This window comes from Microtus pennsylvanicus, chromosome 1 (assembly GCF_037038515.1).
Source record: "Microtus pennsylvanicus isolate mMicPen1 chromosome 1, mMicPen1.hap1, whole genome shotgun sequence".
Classification (NCBI taxonomy): domain Eukaryota; kingdom Metazoa; phylum Chordata; class Mammalia; order Rodentia; family Cricetidae; genus Microtus; species Microtus pennsylvanicus.
Window position 1 is genome coordinate 166393200 of NC_134579.1, and position 17261 is coordinate 166410460.

The window sequence follows — 17261 nt, forward strand, 5'->3', positions numbered from 1 at the left end:
AGAGAGATAGAGGTCATTGAATATAATAGATAGAGGTCATTGAATAGAGAGATAGAGGCCATTGGCTGAGAGAGGAGTTTACGGTGACTGTTCCCAAGGAGCAGGTGAAATCCCAGATTCTGAACTTCAGTTTTCCTACAAACACTGGAACCAAATGTGCTCAAATTCTAAAACTAAATGTGCTTTCAAAATTAGGCATAGTGTTAAAAGCTACCTTCCATTTCAACAGAGAGAAGTCAGATTGTTGTCTATGTTTTTAGCCCTGGGATAGAATTTTATTTCAGATGAGTACATTCTGTTGTGCTTGGTAAATACCATTGTCTTGTAAACATTTAGAATACAACTCTTTTGTCATGTTAAGAAAATTAAAACTTAGAAAACTAAATTTAAAACAATTTAAATTTATTTACTATTTATTTGTGTGTGTGTCTCTCTGTATGTATATACAGAAATATATGTACAAGCGCATGAGCATGTGTGTGTGTGTGTAAAGGTCAGAGGATCTCATGTGTTTCGTGAAATTCTTTTCTCTCTCTATCTCTTCCTCCCCACCTTTTGTGTGTGTATGCATGTGTGTGTGCATGTGCGTGTGTGTCTTTTGAGGCAGGATCTTTCACTGGCCCAGGCCTTTCCAAGTAGGCTAGACTGCTTGGCCAGGGAGCCTTGGGGTTCTGTCTGTCTCTGCCTCTCTATGCTGTGATTACAAAATGTACACCATCATATCTGATTTTTCAGATGGGTTCTGGAACTTGATCTCAAGTCCCATGCCTGCAAGGTAGGCACTTTATCCATTGAGGCAACTCCTCTGACCCCTGGACAAAGAATGTAAAAGAATGATATTTAAAACATCAATAAATTAAAAAGGATACCAATAAATGGGTGAATTAAGGAAGACAACAAAGAAGACGAAAGATAAATTCATTAGAGAGAAATATGCTAGAAAATGACCAATTGGAAATCTTGGAAATGCAAATCTCAATAAATCAAATTTAAAAGAAATGACTGAAAGCATCAGCTTAAGTGGAAGAGCACCAGAGTTTGAAAACTGAAATTGGTGAATTATTATATTCAGAGAACAATAAAGAAAATTAAGAAAGACTAGACAAGACACTTCAGATCTGTAGGACACTATCAAAGGGCCATTAAAAGAGTTTAATCAGTACAGACAAAGGGGTAATACAGGCCCAGAAAATCCATCAGTGAAATAATGATGGGAAATTTGTCAAGTCTTGGGAAAGACAGAGATGGCTAATTATAGAAGACAGAATCCCAACTAGACATAATCAGAACAAAAATTATAATTAAGCATTATAATTCAAGTACAGACAAAGAAAGAATATTAAAATCTTTATGAGAGAAACGTCAAGTCACACATAAATGTTTCTCTGAAGAAACTCTAAAGGTCAGGAGGGTTTCAGTGAGGAACTTCACACCTTGAAAGAAAATAGATTATTGTACCCAACCAAATCATCCTTCACAATAGAAAGAGAAATAAAGACCTCCTAAGACAAGCATGAATAAGGGAGTCCCTGATACTGGAGAGGAATTGGATGAGATGAGCAAGATTCTCAGGGGCAAGAAAGAATCAATTTCACATGAAGAGTAGATAAACAACTGAGAATTAGGAACAAATCAAACACTGCCAATTCAGGAAAGCATCCCAACTCTAGCACAAATAAGGCAGAAATGGATACAGATTATTTGAAACAACTAGAATGGAAACAAAGCAGGGTAGATGTACCACATGCCTTTCAAAGTCATAGATTTACTGACTGGACTTAAAACAAGTAAGTCCTAACAGTTTGCTGCCTGCAAGAAACTCAACCAAGGTGTACTTAGACGGAAAGTGAAAGGATAGAAAATAATATTCTAAGCAAAGAATTCTGAAAGCAAGCAAGAGTAACTATATTCATATCTAACCAAACAGAACTCAAGCCAAATTAGTTAGAAGAGACAACGGTTATGTCATATTGATAAAAAGAATGTTATTTAGTGTAATAGGCCTCAGATCTTAGCTCAACTGACTCCACAATGGAAGAGCCATTCAGGCCTTAAAATTCAGCACATAGACATCCCCACCAGCCAAAATGAAAACAAAGACTGGCTAATAAAGACTTTCTACTGGCTTAAACCTATGTCAGAATAGTCTTCTCTGGTGGATAACCCACAACAGCTCTAAGTTCGTGGGTAGTGGATCTGAATGTGACCAACACATACTGCATTAAATTCTCAAATAGCTATTTTTTTTTAAATAAAAGGACTAATGTGATTTGAATGTGAAATGTCACCAATAGACTTGTGTATTGAACATTTGGTCACCAGCTGCTGGGACTGTTTTGGGAAGTTACTGAATGTTTGGGGTGTGGAGTATGCCAAGTATTTGACACAGTGATAAGAAACTGACTAACAGGGAACCATCCATCAGGAAGATACAATGATGTGCATAACCTCAGAGCACCAACTTCCATAAGTCAACGCTATGGGACACAAAGAGAAAGATGGGCCCAGTGCAACAATAGTGGGTCACTTCAGTAGCTCACTGTCAGCAAAAGTCAACAAAACAACACCAGGGTTCCAGTATACTGTAGATCAGTGGTTCTCAACCTTCCTAATGCTGTGACCCTTTAATACAGTTCCTCATGTTGTGTGGCCCCATGTGAGGTGTGGTTTTGTTGGAGTAGGCATGGCCTTGCCGGAGGAAGTGTGTCGTGGTGTGGGAGCAGCCTTTGAGGTCTCAGAAGCTCAAGTCAGTTTTCTGCCTGCTGCCTGCAGATCAAGAAGTAGAACTCTCAGCTTCTACTCCAGCACCATGTCTGCTTGCATGCTGTCATGTGTCCCACAATGATGATAATGAACAAAACCTCTGAAACTGTAAGGAAGTCCCAATTAAATGATTTCCTTTATAAGAGCTGCTGTGATTATGGTGACTCTTCACAGCAATAGAAATCCTAAGACAACCCCCAACCATAAAATTATTTTTTGTTGCTACTTTATAACTGTAATTTTGCTACTGTTATGAAATATAATGTAAATATATGATATGTGCTCCCCAATGGGCTTGCAACCCACAGGTTGAGAATCGCTGCTACAAGGCAGATGTATGTAAGAGACACCAACTGAGGCATAGTATATATTCTTTTTTAGCACATGGAAGTTTTTCCAAAATAGATCGTGCATGAGGCTGCAAAGTAACTCCTAACAATTACAAACTGAGATAACTCCCAGTGTCTCAGGTCAGAAGAGAAGAAACATTAGAAATCACAGGAAGAATGGCTACATGAATTATACAAACACTTGGAGATCAGCCATGTTTCTAATGAAAATGGTACCACTGAAAGAGAGAAAAGGGAAACAGGATAAGATTGTAGAGTCACATGAAAATGGAAATGTAACCACCAGGACCTGTGAGAAATGGAAACAAAAAACCAAAACCATAAAAAATCAGTACCATAAGGAAAACTTATAGCTATGAGTGTTTTGATGTGGAAAATCCTTCTGTATATGTGTTGCTTTTATTGGTTAATGAATAAAGAAGCTGCATTGGCCTGTGATAGGGCAGAATAGAGCTAGGTGGGGAAAACTAAACTGAATGCTGGGAGAAAAAAGGCAGAGTCAGGAGACATCATGTAGCCGCCAGAGGGGAAAGACGCAAGCTGCCAGCTAGAACCTTGCCAGTAGGTCACAAGTCTCATGGTAAAATATAAAATAATATAAATAGGTTAATTCTAGATGTAAGAGCTAGATAGCAATATACTTAAGTGATTGTGCAAGCAGTGATTTAAATAATATAGTTTCTGTGTGATTATTTCAGGTCTAAGTGGCTGAACACGAACGAGTAGCCTCCTACTACAGTGTTTACACTTTAAAGCCAGAGATATCAATGGAAAAACCTAATGTGTATCTCACTCTTAAAAAACTAAGAATAAACTAAAGTCATAACCAACAGATGGAAAGAAATAACAAAATAGAAACTAAACAGCACAAAGCATTAGTGAAACAAAGAGTCAGTCCTTCCAAAAAATAAACAAAAATGACAAACCCTTAGCTAAAGCAAGCAGAAGATGGAGAAACTTAAATAGATAAAACTAGGGATGAAGCTGGACACTCCAACAGATCCTCTGTAATTCATAGGATAATTAGGGAGCATTTTAAAAATCTGTATGTTCGTAGGGGGCATGGAGGTCTTTACGTCACAGATAAGCACTAGGGAACCCTGAATGTTAAACACACAGGGTCATTCCTTGTATAACCTGCTATCTGACCAGAAGCTGGGAGCAGATGCGGTTAATAGCCTGGTGACTTTTACACTATCTGTGTGGCTGGAGACCACACGGGATCCTCCCCCAGACCCTTATCATAAGCCTATCTTATTCAAGTCCATCTTTAGAACCCAACTTCATGGACTTTACAATGAGTTTCATTCCAGTCAAGCCTGATCTGTATTTGCTTACTTTGTTCCTCAAAGAGATCTCTGCAGTCTTTGTTGTGCAAACGGTATTGAGTTAATTATCACCACAATAAGTTTTCACCAAATTGTGCTGTGGTTAACTATAGCTAAAACAGACTACTCGGAGCCAGAGTCCAGAAGTTTGAACTAACACCAGCTACTGTTGTGTTGAGCTGAGCTACCTTCTTGCCTCCCACAGATCACCTCTCTGCTGGTCATGGAGGTTCCAAAGGCCCCTGCATACATCAGTGAGTTAGAAAATGGATGATTTCTGGACACATAAACTACCAAATTTTAATCAAGAGGCAATGGAAAACCAAAGTAAATCAACAACCAAGAATGGGACTGGAGCAGTAATAAAAAATCTCCAAAGAAGAAAAGCCCAGTACTGGATCCATGGTTAAAATTATTTTAAACTTTAAAAAATAGTTGATGCAAGTTATTCTCAAAGTATTTCCTCAAATGAAAAGAGAAAGAATCCTTATAAATTCATTACGTGAAGCTAATATTGCCCTGTACTAAACCTAATAAAAACAAGAAAATGTAACAAAATAAAAATTACGGACCAACATCCTTGATGACATAGAAGTAAAAGTCCTCCATAAAATATTTGTAACTAGTAATTTTTATATTGAGATCTCGTCTAAATCCAGCCTTAATAATTATTATTTAAAAAAATAAATTCTAGTGAAGAGATAGAGAAAAAGGAATCTTTTTCTACATTGTTGATGGGGAGGCAAATTAGCACAGGTACCATGGAAACCCCTGGACTTTATGGCTGGCTCCTTGGGATTTGGTGCTGGGTTTCAGAGCTCCCTTGATGCTTGAGGAACAAAGACAGACACACTCACCTGTGGTTTTCCCTGACTTGGGAGGCCCCACAATCATAATTCTGACAGGCATAGAAGCTTTGGGTTTGGGTTGCCGGATGTATTTGATTGGGTTCATCATAAATTTTTCTTTGGTTTGTTTACTAGATAAAAAATAAATATACTGACGGTGGATGACAGGGTTAAGAGGGTTCTCTGCATTCTCAACAGGCTTGATTGTCTCTCCTTCGCTTAGCTGTAATAGGATTAAATTCACAAGTTAGATTTAATTTATAAAGCATTTCCTTCAATATATCTGAAATATTTTAATCTTTATTACATAATAAGAAAACCTCTAATTATAAATATTAACAAAGCAACTGTATACAAAGTACAGGTTATTTCATATCGTATCTAGTCCATGTAATGTTTCTAGTTGGTTTTAGTTTATGACAATTACAGTTCTACTTCCTACATAATGACTCATGTTTTATTGACTGTTTCTGACCGATGGTATGAGATTGTTATACTCATTCACAAACTCATTTATCCTGACACACAGACCCACTTCTAAAATGGTATTGTGAATTGCATTGCCCCTCTCCCATACAATCCACTTATCTTGAAACTCTTATTGCCAATGTGAATGCATGTGGAGATAAGACCTTAATGGGGGCAAGTAAGGTCAAATGAGGGCAAAAGGATAATCAATAGGATGGGGGGGGGGTCTTATAACAGGAGGCAGAAACACGAATCAGCATACACAGAAAAAGCCCCACATGAGGACACTATGAGAAGGCGGTCAACTGCTAGACAAGGCAGGAAAGACTGTATGTCAACACCTTGATGAAATCCTTTAGAAACATTTCTAACCTTTACAACTATTGGGCTATGCCAATACCACCCTGAGTGTGCCTGATCTTGAAACTAAGCAGAATTGGGCCTGGTTAGTACTTGGATGGGAGACCTTTAGAACTACCAGAAAATAAATTACATTGGTTAACCTGCCCTATCTCAAGTTTTACTGCAGTATCGGAAGTGGGCAATACAGGTGGTTCTGCCAGGTTATCTTTTAATTCAGACAGAGTTCTTTTGAATTTTTGTATGGACAAAATCCCATCATGCCATTGACAACAGCCACAAAATGTGAAACACCCAACAAAGACAGCCTAAGGCGTGGGTATGGAATGGGGTAGGAAGAGTGGATAACTAACTGACGTTAGGGCTGAAGATCTTTCTACAGCATCAGAGTGTCAAGCACCATCCTTCCTGAATATGGCAGAGTAGGTGTAAAATAGTTTACTCCCTGTGGTGCTTTAAAAGAAAATGGCCTTCATAGGAAGTGTGGCTTTGTTTGAGTAGGTGTGATCTTGTTGGGGGAAGTGTGTCAGTATTGAGGGTAGGCTTTGAGGTCTCCTGTGCCCAAGCTATGCCCAGAGTGACACAGACTCCTTCTGCTGCCTGCAGACCTCAGCTCCTTCTCCAGCACCATGTCTGAACTGCAGTCAGCCCCAATTAAATCTTTCCCTTATGAGTGTTGTGGTGGTCATAGTGTCTCTTCACCAAGACAGTCACACTGCTTCCCTTTGAGAGGCATGCAAAATAGTGATTCGTCAATATAGTATCATCAACATTGGCCTTCTTTCTTAGACTGGAATGCAATTCCTGGCTGACTGGGAGTAAATGCTAGGGATACAGACTTTTGGGGCAGGGGCGCAGAATGCTAGTTCCATGTTATGTATGTTTTAAATCAAAAGCAAAAATGAAAGTTACATTACTCCATTTTATCCCCCCCCAAATTATTATAGCTGCATTATACAATATTTACAACTTTTCAAAATGACTATGTCTTCCTAAACAACTTAAAAAAAAAACAAACATGATGGTTTTCAGATGAATTGTCTGACGTTACCTTTACAGGGTCCCAGTAGCCAAATGAGCTTATGTATTTGTAGGTGAAGGTCAGCATTTTATGAGCAAGGTGTGGGGACACTGGATAACACTTCTCAAAAATGCTTGCACGGTTTTCCACTAGCGGCTTCAATTTCAAGTTCAACACATATTGCACAATGTTAAGTTTCCTAGCTCCATTAACTGTAATTATTGGTACCAGAACCTTCTCAAATTCTTCCTGGTAAGAGAAACGATAAAGCCTGATTTATTTAGTGTTTCTGTTACAGCATATACACAGCTGGTGACTACATCATCATGTAAGGCAGGTATCTTTTAGCTTTACAAGGGGCTGTCTGTAGGGAGATAAACCCATCTTGACCTGGGAGGCGTCCATGCTGCTCTTGGTCTGTGACAAAGGGCCTGCTGCCCTGAAATATTCTTTTGGAATATCACAAAAACTAAGACACCGTTGACTGAGTTTTCTGTCCTGCCCAGTTCCCATAATCATTAAGTCCCAAAGAAATCACACAGAGGTCTACACTAACTATAAACTGATTGGCCCATTAGCTCAGGCTTCTTATTAACTCTTAAAACTTATATCAATACATTATTCTTATCTGTGTTAGCCATGTGGCTCAGTACCTTTTTCAGCGAGGCGGTCTTCTGTGGTTGCTTCTTCTGTGGTTTGGGCCAGGACTGTGTCCTTTTCCCAGAATTCTTCTGTTTTTATTGATCTGCCTCTACTTCCTATCTGGTTGTCCCACCTATACTTCCTGCCTGGCTACTGGCCAATCAGCATTTATTTAAAATATAATGGAAAGAATACAGACCATGGTCCCACACCACTTTCCCCTCTTTTAAGAAGTTAGAGCTAGGGCTGAAGAGATGGCTCAGTGGTTAAGACCACTGACTGCTCTTCCAGAGGTCGTGAGTTCAATTCCCAGCAACCACATGATGGCTCACAACCATCTGTAATGAGATCTGGTGCCCTTTTCTGGTGTGTGGGTATACATGGAAGCAGAATGTTGTATACATAATAAATAAATAAATCTTAAAAAAAAGAAGTTAGAGATAATGGCCAAGCAGTGTTTTAATTAATACAGTTGTTTTTGTGTGTGTGTGGTTATTTCGGGTGTAAGCTAGCTGGGCAGCTGGGACAAACAAGTGGCCTGCTCCCTTACAACAAATGACGCCCAACGTGGGGAAACTACATCCATATAAAGCCATAAGATTATCAGTGCCCCCAATCAGCAGGAAGTAACCTGGAGAACTATGCCCACATTCAAAAAAATAAGTTTATGGATGTTTTCCTTTGTTTAGAATGTTGGTTACAAGTTGTTATGGCTAATGGTCAGTAGAAAAGCTAAACAAAGGATATTAGATTCAGAGTTCTTTTTTTTTTTTAAAGAGGGGAAATGGTATGGGATTATGGTCTGTATTCTGTCAATTATATTTAAAACAAATGCTGATTAGCCAGTAGCTAGGAAGGAAGTATAGGTGGGACAACCAGACAGGAATGAGAACAGGAGAATTCTGGGAAGAGGAAAGCTCTCTCGGCAGTTGTGACCTGACCAGAGAAGAAGCAAGATGTGACTGCCCCGCTGAATAAGGTACTGAACCATGTGGCTAACATAGATAAGAATAATGGGCCAATAATGGGCTATGTAAGTTATAAGAATTAGTAAGAAGCCTGAGCTAATGGGCCAATCAGTTTATAACTAAGTAGACCTCCGTGTGATTTCTTTGGGACCTAACAATTGAGGGAATTGTTAAGAAACCCTGACAACAAGACCCTGAGCCTAACTACCCTCCTTGCATTCTCAAACTGTCACTTGTTAAGCAATGATGAAGGGACGACCATAACCTGTATTTTTGTGGAGGCAAAGGGATGGCCTAACCTGTATTTTTGTGGAGGCAAAGGGATGGTCTAACCTGTATTTTTGTGGTGGCAAAGGGATAGCCTAACTTGTATTTTTGTGGTGGCAAAGGGATGGCTTAACCTGTATTTTTATGGTGGTGAAGGGAAGGCCATAACCTGTGTTTTTGTGGTGGCGAAGGGAAGGCCATAACCTGTGTTTTTGTGGTGGTGAAGGGAAGGCCATAACCTGTGTTTTTGTGGTGGCGAAGAGAAGGCCATAACCTGTGTTTTTGTGGTGGCGAAGAGAAGGCCATAACCTGTGTTTTTGTGGTGGCGAAGAGAAGGCCATAACCTGTGTTTTTGTGGTGGTGAAGGGAAGGCCATAACCTGTGTTTTTGTGGCAGTGAAGGGAAGGCCATAACCTGTGTTTTTGTGGCAGTGAAGGGACAGTCATAACCTGTATCATTTGCAGATTGTTCATTTCGGTTTCAAACTTTTCTCCCATCTCGCTTCGCAGGCGCTCGGTGGCTTCTCCTTCCTGCTCCTCATCCTCCTCACTCATCTCCTCCTCGTCTTTCGGGAACTCTTCTTCCAGGATGTTTTCGATATCTTCCTCTTCATCAGGCTCATCGTCACTGAAATCGTCATCATCTCGGAAAGCGCTCTAAGGAAGAGATGGTCCCTTTCCTCTCTATGGGAAATTGGTGTCAGGGGACACTGCTGACCAATAACTGGGAGTATTTTGTAATAACTCGATATTGGTTGGTGAGACAGTAGGAATGTAATGACGGGCACTCAGAAACTTAATGCCGTTAAGATTCTGACACTGTGATGGTCCCACAAGCAAACAGATAAGACACTAGTAGGTTTTTCTTTATAGTTTTTAGAAATAACATTTGATGCAGCTCACAGATGACAAAATATACAAGCTGCATTGCCAACTTGAAGAAGATCAGTTAGTTTCCTTATCTATAAATGGGAACAACATAGCTCACAGGATTTGGGAGAGCATTGGTTGAGTTAATACATGGAAAGTCATTGACTCACAAAGAGGAATGAGAACTGACTCCTGAGGGGACCCTGGCCGACTGGAGCATGGAAAATATGCCTCTGGCAGGCCTTGCCCTTCCCCTTTCCCTCTCCCTTGTAAGCTATAGATTACATCCCTAACGCTAGCCGCCCAGGTCTATTCCCTTATTTGGACTCTTATTCTAGACTCATTCCTGAGGCTGGCCAAAAAGGTCCAGCTATCAAAGTATTGAAGGCCAGCAACCAAAAGTCCCCTTCTGGTGCCTGAATTAAGATCTCCAATAAAAATTAAACACCTCATCCTAACACAGGGTTTCCTCTTTTCCTTTATAAACTGCCTTGTGCCTGTGGGCCACGTCTGTCTCCTCTCCACCCACAGGCAGTTCTTTGTCCCTTCCAGACAATACCCTTTCTCCTCTCCCTGTTCCCTTCCCCTTCTCCCTCTTCCTCTATCTCTTGTCTTTGTCTCTCATCCCCTGCTCTGTCTTCTCTGAATGATGAACTACAAGCTCTAAGATAAGGAAATAAACCCTTTCCTCCCCAGAGTGCTTTTGGTCATGGTGTTTTATGACAACAACACAATTAAAATAGAAAACAATCGAATGGCTTGTTACAGTTGTGTGTGTGTGTGTGTGTGTGTGTGAGAGAGAGAGAGAGAGAGAGAGAGAGAGAGAGAGATTTCTCTCCCTGCAGTATTACAGAGTAACCTTATGGCCTGACATTTGCTAAGCAAGTTCTTTTGTTGTTCTTGGAATTGAACTGAGGCTGGTACATGCCAATCAGATACTCTAAGACTGAGTTGTTCCTCAGTCATAGCTGTATTTCATTTTAAACATCAATGTTATATGTTTTTCTATAGAATTGCCCTGAAAGCTGTAAATGTGTTTAAATTTCTTCCCGTATCAGGAATGGGACTGAATCAGCTACCTAGGATAGAGAGGGCCTGAGGAAGCAAGCTCCACAGGAGCAGAAGCCAGGAGCCAATCCAGTCTCGGGAGCCAACTCAGTCCCAGGACACTGGCAGACCAGGACTGAGCCAGAGACCTGGTCCAGAGACAGCAGACTCCACAGGAACAGGTACAGGGGAGTGACTGCTGAGTGAGTGAGCCACAGCCAGAGACCACTCAGGGTTCAGACGTGAATCTGGGATCTTCAAGGGAGTAGACCAAAGCCAGGACCCCTGTGGTTCTGGGTGTGAGTCTAGGACTTTCCAGGAACTAGGCTTGAGCCAGGACCTCTGCCAGTCTGGGCATGAATCTGGGACCTCCAAGGGAGTAGGCAGGAACCAGAGATCTCTGCAGGGCCAGATGTGAGTCTGGGACCTCAGAGGGAGTAGGCCTGAGCCAGGACCTCTGTGGGTCTGGGCATTGGTTTGGGACATCAAAGGGAATAGGCAGGAACCTGGAACCTCTGTGGGTCTAAGCATGAGTCTGGAACCTCTGAGGGAGTAAGCCTGAGCCAGGTCCTCTGTGGTTCTGGGTGCACCTGAACCTGGGAACTTCGAGCAGTAGACCAGAGCCAGAAACCTTTGAAGGACCATCTCCAAGCCAGGGACTTCTGCAGGAGGGGATATAAACCAGGATTTATACAAACAGGTCAAAGCCGGTAACCTAGGTCAAAGAAGGCCTGAGACAGCAAACTCCAAGGGAGCAGACCAAAGCACAGGAGCACTGAGCTATCTCCAGGAACACGGAATAACAGATGGGGTAACAGATGGGGTACAGATGTGACACTGACTGTACCACAAGGAACAACCATCTGAGCTTTGGATTCTCTGGCACCTAGAAGATTAATCAACAGAATCTCAGACAGCCCCAACCACACCTATTAGAGGAAATGATGAGTAGACAAGGTAAGAACACACGCAATACCAAAAAGAGCAACACAACACCAGTAAAACCTAAAGACCCTACAACAGCAAGACTTAAACAACTAAATATAGATGAAGCAGAAGAAAATGACTTAAAAAATAACTTCAAGAGAATGTCTGAAACTCTTAAAGAGGAAATGAAAAATTCCCTTAAATAAACGGACAACTTTCTGGATAAATATCACTTACCAAAATTAAATCAAGATCAGATAAGCAAATTAAACAGACCTGTAACTGCTGAAGAAATAGAAACAGTCATCAAAAGTCCACCAACCAAAAAAAAGCCCAGGGCCAGATGGTTTCAGCTCAGAATTCTACAAGATTTTCAAAGAAGAACTAATACCAATACTCCTCAAATTGTTCCACACAATAGAAACAGCAGGAACATTGCCAAACTCTTTTTATGAGGCTACAATTACCCTGATGCCCAAACCACAGAAAGACATTACTAAGAAACAGAATTACAGACCAATCTCACTCGTGAACATTGATGCAAAAATATTAAATAAAATACAGGCAAATAGAATCCAAGAACACATCAGAAGCATCATCCACAATGACCAAGTCAGCTTCATCCCAGAGATGCAGGGATGGTTCAACATATGAAAATCTGTCAACATAACCCACCATATGAACAAACTGAAAAATAGAAAACACATCATCATCTCATTAGATGCTGAAAAAGCTTTTGACAAAATACAACACCCCTTCATGATAAAGGTCTTGGAGAGAGAAGGGATACAAGGAACATACCTAAACATAATAAAGTCAATATACAGCAAGCCAATAGCCAACATCAATCTAAATGGAGAGAAACTCCCAGCGATTCTACTGAAATCAGGAACAAGACAAGGTTGTCTACTCTCTCCATATCTAGTCAATATAGTTTTTGAGGTCCTAACTAGAGCAATAAGATACAAAAGTAAATCAAGGGGATACAAATCAGAAAAGAAGTCAAACTCTCACTGTTTGCTGATGATATGATGGTTTACATAAGCGATCCCAAAGAGTCTACCAAGGAACTTCTACGAATCATAAACACTTTCAGTAATGTAGCAGGATACAAGATTAACTAAAAAAAAAATCAGTAGTCCTCCTGTACACAGATGATAAAAGGGCTGGGAAAGAAATCAGAGAAACAACACCCTTCACAACAGCCACAAAATGACCCAGCTGGGGTGCAAGCATTCGAATACACGAGCCTGTGGGGGACACTTCACACTCAAACCCTAACACTGTGTATAACCCTTAAATGGTTTAGCCGCACCGGGGTCAGCTAGGTTAATGTGCAAATAACTGTTCCCTTATAAAACAAAACCCTCGGTCCCCACTCTCTGACTGCGATGATTCAGACTCTCCTCTCATTTCATATCCTAAGACAACCAACGTTTCAGTTCCAGGTCAGCCTTATAGGCTCCATCTAGCCCCACTCCTGAGCCTTCGGCCCGTCTCTGTGGTGGTAGCTGGAAGTGTGAAAACGAGATGAAAATCCCAAAGATGAAAACGCACTGTGTATTTTGTACGGGAATACTTCAGGGTCTTTAGTGGTTTCTTTGACTATGTGCTCATGCCAGGTGTGGAGGCATATGCTTTTAATCACCAAACTTAGGAGGCAGAGGCAGGAGGATTTCTGTGAGTTCAAGTCTAGCCTCTTCTACATAGCAAGCTCCAAGACAGCCAGGGAGACATAGAGAGACTGTCCCAAAACAAAACAAAACAGCATTTCGATTATAAGGTTAATTAAAAGGTAATTTAAAATAGCATATACCATGAGAAAAATAAAAGAATCAAAAGTACGTGTCGTCTCACTACTCCTCTGTGAACTCTGTTAGTTCTTGTAGACTTTTGAAACGCATCCTTCTGTGTTTTTCAACTGTTGAGATCATAGTGTTATGCTTAGTTTTTGTAGACTTTTGAAACGCTTCCTTCTGTGTTTTTCAACTGTTGAGATCATAGTGTTATGCTTAGTTTTTGTAGACTTTTGAAACGCTTCCTTCTGTGTTTTTCAACTGTTGAGATCATAGTGTTATGCTTAGTTTATGTAGACTTTTGAAACACTTCCTTCTGTGTTTTTCAACTGTTGAGATCATAGTGTTATGCTAAAAAAAAATCTACTTACATCCTCTCTCCTCTTTCTGTCCCTCTCTGAGATAAGTTCAGCTCTTCTCTTAGCAACCATATCGTCCTGTCAAAGAAACATTTACAAGTTTACAAGAACAACAACAAAAATGATAAAGTCACTAGTTAGGTATCGCTGTACCTTCTCCAGCTGGGCCTAATACGTGGTAGAAGGGTACCGACACTCTCCAGGAAAACAAGCGGCGGCGAGTGTCAAAATACATTCATGTCCTTCTGGGCTATCTCTCTCTCAAGGGGTAAACACCCCACAGGCTCGCTCACTCTAGCCTTGAGCTCCTTCTTCAGACATATTGTACACTGCTTCTTTGGGATGGGGGTGGCATTGGATTTCACAGAAATCTCTTTTCTTTACCGTGAAGACGCCTCTTTGAAAACACAGCTGCACCTCTAAGGAAAGCACATGCCTGTTGGATATGGCCAGAGGGAGGGAGGATGACCATGCCCTGTTTGCAGGGCCCTCCAACCTAACACAGTGAATCTGTCCACATGCCCTCGCGGTTTTGGTGCTGGTTGGCTCAGGACTCCCTGAGGTTTAACTAACTATAGTGTGCCTGCCAGAAGCGGGCACTAACTTGGTCATTCTTCTCAAAATACAATATCAAGTCAGGCAGGCAGTGCCACCTACTTAAGGGTGAGCTAACAGGAACCCCAAGGGATCTCTGCGATGTCACTCAGGGCATTCCCTAGGAGGAAATCCGGAAGCGGCTGGTGCTGCTGCTGCAACGAAGGGCTTACATTTACTGCAGTCAAAACAATACCATCGGGAAATGGGTATGGGACAGGACTGGACATCCAGACCCTCATGGTATGACTTGATTCAGACAGACTGGCCTGCGAGCGGCTGGAAGGGTGAGCTGGAGTACAGGGACCAACCCAGGAAACCACTGGTGGGTCAGCAGGAGAGTGCTGGTGTGAACCCAAAGACCCCCAAATCGGGATAGGCGCAGTGGTGGGTGGGAGCTCCGGCACCACCTGCCAAGATCCGCCACCTTCCAGCTCTCTACGGCACTTGCTGCCTCCGCCGTGGCCTTCAGCCTGCTCCTGTGCCTGATGGGGGAAGGCCTGGACACCACGAGTTTGGAAATTCCCATGTATTTGTATTGGATATGTACCCTGATTTTTGTCTTCAAGTCTTTGATGAGTTTTTTCCGTTCTGATTTTTTGCGCTGTTTCGTTTTCCACTTCTGAACTTGTGCCGGAAGGAGCCGGTCAAAGATGTCTTGATCTTCTACTTGTATTACAACAGCGGCATCTGGGAAAAAGCCACGCTCTCCTAGAAACTGGGCCTCCTCCGGGTACCGCGGGAAACCGTCCAGGATGAAGCCGGTGGAGCTGGGTGGAAATTTGCACAAATTGCTTAAAACATAGATATTTCAGGTAGGACACACTCAAAAGACAGACATCCCCATGTTTCTCTAATATTCAGAACTATCTTTCTATCAGCTACCTTGCTACCAGTTTCTACGTGACATCTACGACATGAAAACAGAGGAGCTGGTCTGTGAGAGGAAAGGAACCGGTGGGAGCGGGCAGGGTAACAGAGAGGATGACGTGATGCTGTGAGCAACAGATAATTATATGTATGTACGAAGGTGTTATAGCAAGTTCATTATTTTGTATGGTAACTTAAAAACTCAAATATGTAAATATTACACTGTAGATCTATTTATACTATGTGTTGGTGGAAAGGCCAAAAAGTCTTGGGCACACAAGCGAGCACTGGAGACGCTGGGAAAGTTAAGCTTGCAGATGCTTCAGAGGAAAGGGGTGTTTAGCTTGTTCCTCCTGGAAGGCAGGGGATGGGTGTAGTTCATAGCCTGCCATCCTTTGCTGTCTGAGGAGCCAGGACTGCCCATAGCTTCCAGAATTCCTATTTCCCTTATCCCATACCCTTCCTCCTAAAGCCAAGGGCACTACTTCTGTGTCATGAGACTCAGGCACCTCGTACACTTTACAGTAGCCCAGGTGACTTCCGGGTTATCTTAGGGCCAGACATGGTATCCTTCTGCTTGGACCCTAATCTTGAGCTCTGTTTCTCAGTCAGTAGAGCCCATTTTAGGGATGAAGTCACAGTACTCTGTGAAGAGCTTCAATGTAAATGTATCTTAAGTTTTGTTGTACTTACAGAGCAGAGTTAATTGTTATCTGAAAACTTTTTCTCAAAATTGTACTATGCTTAGATATGGCAATGAATGAATGAATGAATGAATGAATGAATAAATAAAAGCTGATGTCAGACTCCAAGAAGTCTTGGCTCAGCACCAGCTACCAGAAAAGGGCTGAACCGAGCTTCTTTCTTGTCTCTTTACAGATGTTTTCCCTGTTTGCTGTAGAGTCAGCAAGGACCCTCCACATATTATCTCTGCATCTGTTATAGATTTTTACATGTGTTGATGAATCTCGACTTTATCAGACGTATAATATTGTAAGACAAGGTCTCATAACCCTGGCTGGCCTGGAACCTGCTATGTAGACCAGGCTGACCTCAAATTCACAAAGACCTCCTGTCTCTGCCTCCTGAGCACAGAGATTAAAGGTGTATGCCAGTTTCAGGCTTGAGGAAATTTTTAGGTGCCCAGGATAAACAGGTATGTAAAATAGCTATACACATCAGACATTTAGAGACAGTAAACTTATTTTAAAACAATTCTTTGGCATGTATGCAATTTTACCATTTGTTAAAGATTTATGTTCAAGAGGTGAGTATATATATGATATTTTTCCAAGATGTATAAAATTGGATTAAAATAAGATTTGTGCTTGTAATATAAAAGTTGCAGGTAGCAACCGGTTGATAATTATTAACTGGAAGTTCACAAAGAGTTATAGAAAAGAAAGTAAGTTTCTGCTGGGGAGAAGTGCCCAGCCTAGTAAGGGATCGCTTGACTGGCCTCAGCACGTGTCCTGCCATGAGGCAGTTCACACACTCCTCCAGGTCTCCTGGTAGCCAACAGTAACTTCTGAGGCATATTCTGCCTCAGGTGACAGAACTCTTAGGGTCATGAGAATAACCAGAAGGCCAACGGATTTCAATCTTGTACTTATAAAGCAGCCTTTGAGGACTTGGCTTCGAGTTCCTGTTGAGAGGTCAGTGTTGATCTGCCTTTGAGTGAGCTTGTTGAGCTTATTTGTCCAAAAATGTCTGCTGTATTTATACATACATGCGCTTTCTTCTCAATAAAAATGATACGCTTATAAACATCTGACTGTTTCAGT

At 41.5% G+C, this 17261-nt stretch overlaps 1 protein-coding gene across 1 annotated transcript in view; it reads right to left on the reverse strand.

Moving 5' to 3' along the window:
- Ak9 (adenylate kinase 9) overlaps window positions 1–17261 on the reverse strand; it is a 117814-nt gene that overhangs the window by 18530 nt on the left and 82023 nt on the right. Inside the window, exons 27-31 of the mRNA XM_075944961.1 lie at window positions 15158–15377; window positions 14026–14091; window positions 9465–9671; window positions 7169–7387; window positions 5299–5512 (exon numbers count right to left, since the gene is read on the reverse strand). Coding sequence (XP_075801076.1) covers window positions 5299–5512; window positions 7169–7387; window positions 9465–9671; window positions 14026–14091; window positions 15158–15377 — 926 coding nt within the window. The remainder of the gene's footprint in view (window positions 1–5298; window positions 5513–7168; window positions 7388–9464; window positions 9672–14025; window positions 14092–15157; window positions 15378–17261) is intronic.